The 12,276-nt window shown below is 34.4% G+C and overlaps 1 protein-coding gene across 1 annotated transcript; it reads right to left on the bottom strand.

Annotated features, from left to right (window-relative positions):
• Nucleotides 1-9,399: 9,399 nt before the first annotated feature.
• On the bottom strand, nt 9,400-10,362 carry LOC113780540 (B3 domain-containing protein At5g24050-like). Its single transcript, XM_027326338.1, has one exon. It carries the CDS (start codon nt 10,360-10,362, stop codon nt 9,400-9,402), a length of 963 nt encoding a protein of 320 aa, XP_027182139.1.
• Between the last annotated feature and the right edge of the window lie 1,914 nt (nt 10,363-12,276).

Genomic DNA, 12,276 nt, shown 5'->3' on the forward strand with positions numbered 1-12,276 from the left:
TCGGAATGAAACTAAAAATAATTAAATAATTCAACTAAAAATAAATAATTAACTAGCACGAATATAGCAGGAATTAAATCAAGAATAGATAAATTCTAGCCAAGGATACAACTACTCAGACACAGTCCACTTACCCGATCATTAATGTAACAGAGGTTCACTTAATTTATTAATAGGCTAGTTATAATCGCCGAAGAACTCTAACGACCAATTTTTTCTTAATTTATTGATAACCAAGGTACGACCATTGATTACCCCTAACTAGAAAATACTCTTAGGTACGACTGTAGGAATTAATTTTCCAATTGCATTAAGATCTAGAAAAACCTAACCCTAATCAATAACACGCTACGAGCGTTATTTAAATTAGATTGCACGTTCCTCTAGTGTGAAAACACGCCAGTTGCCACTAATATTAATCAAACAAACAATTACGGATTTAATTGACTAATTTGGCAGGAGATTAATAAGTCACATTGAACATCGGGCTCTTGACATCCAACTAACAAAATAATCCCATGGAAATTCAAATAGACAACGTGCCAATATTAACAAATTAAGAAACGCATGAAAACTAATTAGATCTCACAGATATTCGGGACTGCGCCGTTGAATTGATCCTTGACTAGATGAAAGGTTTAGCCACGCCGCACAAATAAATTTTCATGCAATTTAATTGATTGCAGAGGCATCCTTTTCGAATAGTCAAAGAGCATAAAAATTATGCTCCTGTCGAGATTAATGGAAAAGAACGAAGAAAGGAACAAAAAAGCAAATCTCGGGCTGTCTGGTACATCCGCCGAAAAGAACGAAGTAACTACTACCTAAAGTCCCTTCTTTTCCGTTTCCTATTACTAATAGGATTCCTAGTGCAATTCAACTCCTCATCAGCAAAAAGATAGGAGATCCGTTTGTATCACCCCGTGGAGCCCAGCTTGTATTTTCTTTTAGAAACTTCCCACGTGTGGAGTATTTTTCCTAAGAAGATCCCTCTTTTTAGCATTTTTCATTTCCACTTCCTGTAGATTGGTCCAAATACCAAATATAAGTATATGTTAACCATTAAAACGATATTTGGCAAGGACAAATAGGGAAATTAACAATAAAATAATTAACAATTAACACCCTATCAATTCTCCCCACACCTAAATCATGCTTGTCCTCAAGTATGAGAACAACTAAACTCAACAATGGTCAGCTCTCATGTCATCTATTGCCAAGCTGTGCTTACACCAAAATCAAGGTTTAGTGGCTAAGTGTCAAGACATAGTTCTCCCGGTTAACTCCTAAGATCACAGACTCGTCCAATTCATGGCTAACTCATCTAGGGAATCAAAATATTAAACTAGCAACAGTCAGCAATTGGTTCAATTAGCAACCAAAATCTCAACATTAAAGAACAAGGATCGGCAAGCCAACATGATCATAAGCTTACATATTTTTCACATCTGTTCTTTTTCTTTTCTCCCCTTTTTTTTGTTGTTCTCTTTTTTTATTTTTATTTTTTTTAGAATGAATAAATGCTTAGTCCCAAGCCAATCAAGTCTTTTGACGTGAACTCTAACATTTTTAGATGAAAGAGCCCAGTTACTCAACTTTTCACCGCTTTAGGACCACCTACTCATAAATATCGTCACTTTTTGACGCGAGAGTCGACACTTGTGGTGAAAACTCCGGGTTACTGGGTGACAACAATAATGGAGTAGAGTCATATGTTATTCACAACAAAATACTAAAATACCAGACAATTAAAGATCATGGCCCACGTTATCTCCGAAATATGGAGAACTAAGGTCAACAGGGGACCAATCCACACAACAGTTGTTAGCAAAATATTTATATTGCCTAAACAAGTTAGCCACCATTGGCACCACGTCATTGAACTCAAAATGTTCACCAAAACAACATACTTTTACTTGCCATCGAAACTAAATTCATAGAATAAACCACAACCAGCAATAGAAGAGTGAGTTGCCAAGCAATTGTTGATCACCACGATAAGCAGTACCAAAAACAGAAAATTAAAGAGATACTAGTCGAACTCCCCCCCACACCTGAAAGGTACATTGCCCTCAATGTAACAAATAAACAGCAAAAGCAAGAAGAAGGGCAATGGAACTTCCCTGAAGTCGGGGTCACAGCGGTGGGTGAGGCGGAAATGGTGCTTGGTGAAGTGGCAGCGAGCGCAAGAGGCGGCAGCGGCGCTTGGCAGTCGTACGTGAGGGAGGTGGCGAAGGGAAGAGGCGGCAGCGATGGAGGAGGGTTTCGGCCGAAATAGAAAAGGGAGAAGGAGAAGCAGGGGAAAAGAGAAAGAAATTAAAAGGAAAGAAAGAAAGAAAGGAAAGAAAGAAAAGAAAGAAAAAAGAAAGAAAGAAAAAGAAGAGAAGAAAAGAGAAAAGAAAAAAATAAAATAAAATAGTTTTGGGATTTTTATTTTTTTTCAAATATATTCGAATATAAATTTTCAAAATTTTTTTAAAATATTTTTTAATTAATTTTTTTTTATTTTTTTTAGGGTTTAAAAAGAAAATAATTTTTTTCTTTTTCTTGCAATAATAATAATAATAATAAATTTTCTCTTTTTTTTTCTTTTTTTTTTCAAGTTTGGATCATCAAACACCGCGTGGGTACGCCAAGATTATAAAATGTCCACTGACCTGGATCACTTTCGCGTGCCCTCCTCGCAAGGGCACGCCAAGATTCCACTTCCTGCCAATTGTCGCAAGATGTTGAGATTTTACAAACACCGAGTAGATACGCCAAGATTGGTAAACATCTACTGACCATGAAGTTGGGGTTTACACGATTACCGCGTGCCCTCCTCGCGTAGGAACGCCAAGTTTTCCTGTCCTTGCCACAATTGAGGACAACATCAAGAGCAATCAGTACCCAAGTGAGAGACAACAAATTCAAATAATTGAACAACGAAAAACAACAAAACCAATATTTGGGTTGCCTCCCAAAAAATGCCTTTTTTTAACGTCTTTGACTAGACGTTGTTATATTTGTTCAGCGAGGATAAAATCTTGTGCCTCGTTTCAGTGCTTCATCCTCTATATAATCCTGATAGCCCTCATAAATAGAATAATCCTTGAGCATACGAGTTACGATCTTCCATGAACTAGTAGATGGCGCCAAACCAGTCAACAATAATCTGGATTCTTCACTCACTCCTCCATCACGCGCATTTATTGGTTCAAGATATTTTGTCATTGCCACTCTTAACTTATTCCTATCATGAAATTCAAAATTTTCTGATATAATAAAGTTAATCTCATTAATAAGAATTGAAGAATAAGAGTCAGGAGAATATTGACTAAGGAATGGAGAAGATGTCACCGCATTTGGAGATTGTTCATTGGATTCATTCACTTGGACGAGTTGATATTGGGATCTCATTTTTTGCAAATCAACTTCCTTTTCAACTGCATCTTTAGATCCGTTTTCTTGAAACTCTTGCAATTTCATGTCATTTATCTGGATAATTACACTCTCATCTTCTTTAAGGTCAATGTTGATCTATGAGGGCAATTCTTCACACATCTTAGAAGTTAATTGTGTTATCTTGGATGTCAATAGATGCACTTGATCCACCATCCCGGATGTCAATAGATGCACTTGATCCGCCATCGCATGTGTCTCCTGATGAAATCGATATGTATTAGTAGCTAGTAATTCAATCATTTCTTCAAGAGACATACCTGACATGGGTGATGGCTGTTGAAAACCCATTGGCCTAGTCGCATAATTAAAATTGGAATCATCCCACCATCCTTGATCATAGCCATTTGACTAAGGGTCATACCACGTTTGATATTGAGGTGAAAAATCTCCAAAAGTATCAATTGGAGCACTTAGGCCATCTTGAAATGCACGGTATATGTCACTTGAAAGATTTGAGCCAAAATAACTTTCACAATTTGCAACAGCCAATTGATCATTAGAAAAAGCATGAGTCTCATAACTCCTTCTAGAAATAAAATCCAGTCTATTACCAAAATACGGAATGTTAGCGGCTATAAACTATATATAAAAAAAATAATAAGAGAAACAAAAAAAAAGAAAACAAGATGAATTCAAAAAAGAAACAAATTAGTCAGGCACTAGTCCCCGGCAACGGCGCCAAAAATTGACAGGTTGTTGAGCATGTACAATAATAAAAATAGAATCTAACTACCACTGAAAGCTGTCAATAATTAATCCTAGCTACTGGAGCAGGGACTCTAGGTGTGCAATGGGTTACTTGATTCACCCTGGTCCCGAAGAGTTTGCTTAATCCGATATACCAGAATTAATTAATTGACAAAAATTACTAAATAGTAGACAGTGGCAAGCAGGGTCGTCTCCTCAGGGACTGAGGATATTTGTCTCTTTGAAATTCCAATTGGTAAAGGGGGATTTTATCGGAATGAAACTAAAAACAATTAAGCAATTCAACTAAAAATAAATAATTAAGTAGCACGAATATAACAGGAATTAAATCAAGAATAGATAAATTCTAACCAAGGATACAACTACTTAGACACAGTCCACTTACCCGATCATTGATTCAAGAGAGGTTCACTTAATTTATTAATAGGCTAGTTATAGTCGCTGACGAATTCTAATGACTAATTTTTTCTTAATTTATTGATAACCAAAGTACGACCATTGGTTACTCCTAACCAGAAAATACTCCTAGGTACGACCGTAGGAATTAATTTCCTAATTGCATTAAGATCTAGAAAAACCTAACTCCAATCAATAACACGCTATGAGGGTTATTTAAATTAGATTGCACGTTCCCCTAGTGTGTAAACACGCCAGTTGCCACTAATATTAATCAATCAAACAATTACGGATTTAATTGACTAATTTGGCAGGAGATTAATAAGTCACATTGAACATCGGACCATTGACATCCAACTAACAAAATAATCCCATGAAAATTTAAATAGACAACATGCAAATATTAACAAATTAAAAAACGCATGAAAACTAATTAGATCTCACAGATATTCGGGACTGCACCGTTGAGTTGATTCTTGATTAGATAAAAAATTTAACCACGCCGCATAAATAAATTTTCACGCAATTTAATTGATTGCAGAGGCATCTTTTTCGAATAGTCAAAAAGCATAAAAATTATGCTCCTGTCGAGATTAATGGAAAAGAACGAAGAAAGGAACAAAAAAGCAAGTCTCGGGCTGTCTGGCACATCTGCCGAAAAGAACGAGGTAACTACTACCTAAAGTCCCTTCTTTTCCGTTTCCGATTACTAATAGGATTCCTAGTGCAATTCAACTCCTCATCAGCCAAAAGATAGGAGATCCGTTTGTATCACCCCGTGGAGCCCGGCTTGTATTTTCTTTTAGAAACTTCCCACGTGTGGTGTATTTTTCCTAGGAAGATCTCTCTTTTTAGCACTTTTCACATTTCAGTTCCACTTCCTGTAGATAGATCCAAATACCAAATATAAGTATATGTTAACCATTAAAACGATATTTGGCAAAGACAAATAGGAAAATTAACAATAAAATAACTAACAATTAACACCCTATCACACTCCCTTTTTAATCAAACCTCTTTATTTTTAATTTATTGATGTTTTATTCCATCTTTTAATTTTGTTTTTGTCCATTAAATTGAAAAAAGTTAAAAAAGAATTATTTTTCTTTAACCCAAATTATTTAATACCACAACCATTCACTTTTATCTCATTTTTTGTTTCTTATCAAGTTTACAGTTCTATTTTCGATTCTCTTGACTTCCTTTGAACTCCAAACTTCCTGTTTTAAATTGCAATCTCTAAATCCCAAAACGTAAATTAAAATTTAAGTTCACAATATCTAAATTCTCATAGACGTGAATTTTGTATAATTTCAAAATATTGTGATTTTTTTGGGTTGGATTTAGATATAAATGAAATTGAGATGAAATTTATTTGTTTTAACTTATAATTTAAAAAATTTATTTTTAAAAATCCAAGTTTTTAAAAAATAGTAAACTTTTCATCATATAAAGTATTAAATTAGTCCATTACATGTCTTATTTTGTGCATATATATATTTAAATAAATTATTTTTTAAAAAATTCATTGAACCGGGGTTGAACCGGTTCGACCGGTTGAATCTCGACTCTTTCACTTCACCGATTCAATTAACGATCCGGTTTTTACAACATTGATCTGAACACATATTTTCAAGATTCTTGTCAATTAATGTCATCATAACAGTTAAAAAAAGGAGAATTAGGAGAATTTGTGATTTCTTTTCTCCCTAGAGCTTGTTGAAAAGTTGAAGCTCGATAGCTTCATATGCATGTGCTAGGTGGGTCAGTGCCATTTTGAGAAATCTTCACGAGTACTCCACATGGGCCAGCGAATCGTTGTCAAAAAAGAAGTGAGAACAGTGATAAACGAATGAGTACATGATCAGTGTATAGCTTCTTTCTTTTTTCATTTTTTTTCTTGATTTGAAGGGGAAAATCCCTGTGAAGAATTAATTGGTTTAGTTTGTTTCTAATCTATTGTCACTTAAATAGACCAAAATGAAGCGAAAAATGCTTCACAGATACGTTTAGTTCAATTTTATGTCCCCAACAAATTATATATGTATGTATGGATGGAGCAAGTCAATATAATGGTAGGGAAGGATAAACATATCACTTTACGTTTGTCTTTGCGTTACACAATGTAGCATATTTGGAAGTTACATCCTCCATAAAAAAATACATTTTTACATTATTGTCAGAATAAGACAAAATTAATATCATGGTCAGTAAAATGAACCATAAGCAACAAGTGATACAGAAAATTAAATGTACCATAGTTCTAACTGGCAAAGGTGTTGGTTTGAAGCATGGAGTTTGGTATAACAGCCTAGCTATAAAATTTTAATGCGCTCTCAACAAATAAGACTTAAGGTATAGGTGGAGATGGATTAAGTTTGAGCAATTACAAACACTCTAATTTATTACATAGCTTAATAACCCAGTCTTTCTAAAAATTACCACAATAAAGAACCATAAGATGCAGGGAAACTAGTTTAAATTTTCTTGCTCCTTGCTTCAAAACCAAATTGTTGGTCAATTAATATATTTTAATTTTAATGAATGATTAGGTCGAATAATATGGATGGCAACCAGAACGTCTTGATGTCTTACACGTTGTAACTTCCAGGCTCTTCCAGGCAGGTCCGCCTTACGCCCATTGACAAAGTACACCTGAAGCCCCAAAATTTTACTTGGACAGGAAAATTTACCTTGACAAGTGTAATATGAATCCCACGACACTATGGCCTTGTTTTCATTTGCTTTAGATTTTGTAAAATCTGATTAGAGGAAGTAATATATCAAAATCAGTAAAAGTTATTTCTTAAATGATTATGAATTTTAATTTTTTTAATTATTAAAAAATATATATTCTGAATACAAAGCAGACGAGAATATTATAAAAATCAATTATTTAAAATCAAAATCCATAATCAGGTAAAATAGTGAACCAAGAACAAATATTATATCACTATATGTCGGCTATTGGTATATTTATGGTCCTAATACTTGTGCCAACGAAAATTTAAGACCGAGATTCATGAACGAGCTATTGCTTTTCACCTTCAAGTAAAGAACTGGTCTATTATAGTTAGTCAGGTTTTTAAGGAGGTTTTTACCGTTTTATCTGTGACTTCTCCAATAATTCATCAAACTCTTGAGCCAGTAATCAACTTCAGGTTAGGGAAGCCGGATGACATTTCAGATATGGTTGTAACCGGATTCTTGCATCACCTTTGTTCTTTAAACTTCTTAAAGCTTAAAACATGCATTAGTGGGATTGATAATGATGGATGACATTTCAGATAATGATGGAAGTGTTCCCTAGTCATACAATCTCTAGGCATGGAAATATAATAAGCGAAATGACATTATAGTGGGATTGATCCCAAATTTTTGTGGTCGTTATTAATCGGTAATTAAACAAAGTGGATTTGTTCTAACTTGCAAAAATTAGCCTGAAACATAAAAATGGGGGATATTCGTAGTTCCTAATTGTCTATCCCTTTCCACCAAAAACTATTGTAAACAATGTTATTATTGTTTAATCTTCTTCATGGATAAACTTATCAGTCAAATCAAACAAAATTTAATTTGTTGCAGTGCCTGGAACTAGCTTCATATCATTGAAATAAATGTTAATTGTGAAGCTAAAAATGCACTTAATTAACCACAAACTAACAAGCACCAATAAGCCTGAAGTTATTTCAATTCCGAAATGTCATAGGTGGGAAAACGATTAAACTGAGTTGGACTTCCATGAAAATGATGTCAAAGATGATGTACAAATTAAAATTACTTTGAAAATAGTAAATGAATAAATTTGATCAAATGCGGGAAACAGCACAAACTTTATTGATTTGGTGTACATTCATGCAACTTTTTATTGTACATTATAAAATATAACAAAGTTGTATGAGTATATGCCAAATTATTGAAAAAGTAAACATTTCTTACCGTGGTATGTGTCTTGAATCTTGGAAATTCTTTTAGGTACTCAGTAATACATGCTACTATTTGGCATCTGAATACATTACATTGTGAAAACTTGCTTTGTACCCTCTGTTTCTGTTTCTCATTGCCTACAACAAGCCAACAGCCCCGCAAACATGCTATATATCTATTGTTGGCTGAAAGCATCCTCTGAGGATTATAATTCATTTCCAGACCTTTACATTAGAGGTCAGATAAACAGTACTAACAGATTAGGATTCCCTTCTTTGAAATCAATCTACTCTTGCATTTTACGGAAAGTTTTGGTTTTCATCCCCGTCTATCTACTATTTCTTGTTTAATCAATGGAATTTAGAGGTAAATTCCTCTCGTTTCGCCGGAAAAAAATTGTTAATAGAAAACACAATATAAAAACTGAAAAAACAATAGTGCAAGAAAGAGAAGATTGAGGTACCGTTAAAAAATTAGTCTAAGCATGTTAAATGATGGGAGATAGCAGAAAGCAGGAAAAAAAAAAGTAGTATATGGATTATATGCTAAAGGGAAGCAAAACAATAACGCTTGACCTTGAATCTTGGGGACAAAGCGATGATGAAATAATTATACTATATGGGGATTACTATACTGAGCTCTTTTCAAGAACAGTGACAAAAGCGAGGCCAAAATAATCAATTTAAAATGCTGAGAACCCAATATCAAACTATTACTTGTATACTTCATTTGCATCAATTTTTTTTTCTAACTCTTTACAAACAAAATCAACATTCTTTGACCAATACAAAAGCAAGAACGAATATGTATAATTAAAATTAGTGAAGGAAGGCTAATAGACAATACTCTGTCAAACTAAATGTCCTTAATTCACTAGACTCTAATGAAAAACTAGACTAAGTGCAAAATTAGAAAAATTCTAAATCAAACTAAAATTAAAGCAAATCCAAGCTGTAAATCCCTCCTAAATGCCCACAGGTGCACTGTCATTCCTTGTCTCAGTTCATTCTTCGCCACAACCTTAATCCAGTTAGAGATCAATGCAAAGTTGTAACTTATTTTACCATCTTTTTTACCCATCTCCCATCGTCTCAGGTTCATTCTACCTTCATCAAGGGATGGATCAACAAAAATGGCATCAATTCCAAACTTCTGGTTAGGATCCCAAAAACGAGCCTGCTCCTCAGCAGTCAGAAACCCACTCTTGATCTGCTTAAATGGCACCAGCAGCCTACTGAAATGCGTGTTCACATCAGTGTCTGTTAACACCTTTTGAAACACAAATACAATGCTTTCCTCTGAACCCCCAAATTCCAAAATTCTGTTCTTGAATTTCTCTGGAATGGTACTGATAGTTGATTTTGATGGTCCATCAGGATATCCAGGCTTACTTTTTGCTTTCTTGGAACGCGGCATCTCTATTTCTTGATGATCAGTACTATTTTCTTCGCTGGGTGATCTCAGTCTCTTCGATTGGGGTTTCTTGATTATATCCCCATACGAGAACAGAACGTGATTGCCATCATCTTCTTGATGTTTGTCTTCAAAATCAAACTGGGATATTGCTGAAGGAAGTTCCTCGGACAATAATGTGTGGTTGGAGCCAGTCTTCCTTCTGAACGATCTTTTCCCTTTTGTGAAATTGACTTCAATTTTACCAGCAAAACCATTGTCCATTGATGATTCCTCTGTTTCTTTTTCAGCAAGAAGTTTCAAGAAAGTGGAAAGATTTCGCCTGAGTTTCCTTTCTTTTTCCTCCTCCTCCAATCTGATCCTCTCTACTTCCGCAACTGCAACCAAGATATCAAATTTACCCCAGTTCGGGTACAGTTCAATACCCGAATAATCAAGACGGCGTTCATCATCATTACTACTGCTCTTCCCCATCTCTTTATTCAATTCTTCCTTCTTTGAGTTTTCAACGACTGGAATTGAAAACCCTTTTTCAAGAATCAACAACCAAACTCGAGAACACTTGCTTAATCGAAAAAATAAACACTGAGAATTCAACTTATCAAGAATAAACTAAATGTTCTTCCTTTCTTTACTGTACTAGTAATTATAAAAGAATTAACCTTCCTACTAAATGGTAACTGTGGTTTGATGTACTTTGGAAAGTGATTCCTTGCGGAATTGGGAAAGAGAGGACCTACTTTCCTATGTTGGGATTTGGCCAATTAGCCGTTGTAGCGGCTTTTAGTTGCCGCACAAGCTCCGGTTGAACTGACCTATATGTTGGTGGTTTCTTTGAATAAGATTACAAGCCAATTATTGGCATAAACAATGGCTTACATAAGTCCATATCGCTTTAGTATAGTACTTTAACCTCTAAACTACAATCAGTAGGCATTTTTTTCTTTGTTAATTATCCGTGAAAGATAATATTGATTATTTGGGAAAATCTTTTAATTCCACGACCCATAGCCTTTTTTTTTTAATTTGTGGTGATGTATTGTATGCAAAATAAAATCATGATCCGAGAAAATGAAAGTTGACGGACAAACGTGCTTGAAGTCATAGATGGAACTAAAGTATATATGTTGAAGGGAAATTTTTAATATATCAAAACTTAAACATACAACCTAAAATATTTTTAAAATTTTTGTCGGGAGAGGGGTGGTGAGAGTTTAAATTTATAAAGAGTGTTTTTGAAAATTTTTAATTTTATAAAGGAGAAAAATTAGATTTTATAAAACTTGAGGAGTGAGGGCCTTCCCTGTCTCTAGTTCCATCCCTATTTGAAGTATGTGAAAAAAGAAAGGTTTTTCCAAATAATGTGTATCCAAATACAAATTATGGTACTATAACTCTTGCATAAATCATTAAATCAATTATGTGTCATTTATTATGAAGTGGACATCTCTTCCCTCCATAATGGCCTGGATTCTAACAGTCAACCTGAAAATAATAACTGATGAAAACCTCTGGCCTACTTTAAAATTTGGAATTCTCATATCAGTTTTCTCATTGAAAACAGCAAATTTAGTCTTTTTATTCCTCCTGCAACCATCTTCATCTTCAAATTCACTCTCACTCTTCAACTCTCTAGAACAATCTGATTCATATTCTAATTGCGTATCCTCTATATTAACCATGTTAGGATCATCACAACATTTATTTCAATGGGTGCTTCTCTTTTTCTACCTGTCTTTTTCTTTCTTGTGTCATTGCTGATAGAATGCCCAGCTTTAGGAGCTCTTTTATCTACACCAAACTGTTGTCCAATTTTCAAGGCTTCATGTGAGGTTCCGAAATTTTCTTTTACTGGCCTATCTATTTATTTATTTTAATTGCATCAGCATTGTACATTGCCTCATTTTATTTTTTTTTTAAAACACGTTTGCTCTTAAACTTAATTTTTCTGTCGCCCAATTAGTGAAAATTTGAGAAAGCACGCTTTTTGAGGCAATATTTGGTCTGAAAGTGTAGTAGTCTTGGAGAGTTATGGATGATCAATTATAGACTAAGAAAAGTTAATTGAGAGATTAAAGGTGAGTGATTTGAGTTAAACTCAATTAGGAGAATTAATGGACCACTATTCAAATGTTGACTTTTGCACCATAAAAGTTGGCTTTATGCCACTTCTCTCTTTCACCATTTCACTTCACAAAAATCACATAACACACACACACTCTCTCTTCCTCTCCATGGCCGAACCTCCCTTCTCCCTTAGCTAAGAAAAATTTCATCCTCTTCCTCTCAATCTTGCTCACTAATCTTGCTCCCAACCTTGCTCACACCTTGGATCATCTTCAAGCTTGGTAGAAGACTTGGTGGAAGGAAGATTCTTGGAGGTTTAGT

This window comes from Coffea eugenioides, chromosome 8, assembly GCF_003713205.1.
Source record: "Coffea eugenioides isolate CCC68of chromosome 8, Ceug_1.0, whole genome shotgun sequence".
Taxonomy (NCBI): domain Eukaryota; kingdom Viridiplantae; phylum Streptophyta; class Magnoliopsida; order Gentianales; family Rubiaceae; genus Coffea; species Coffea eugenioides.

Excerpts from the sequence above, each read along its gene's own strand:
- LOC113780540 (XM_027326338.1), bottom strand. The coding sequence starts at position 10,362 with ATGGGGAAGAGCAGTAGTAATGATGATGAACGCCGTCTTGATTATTCG.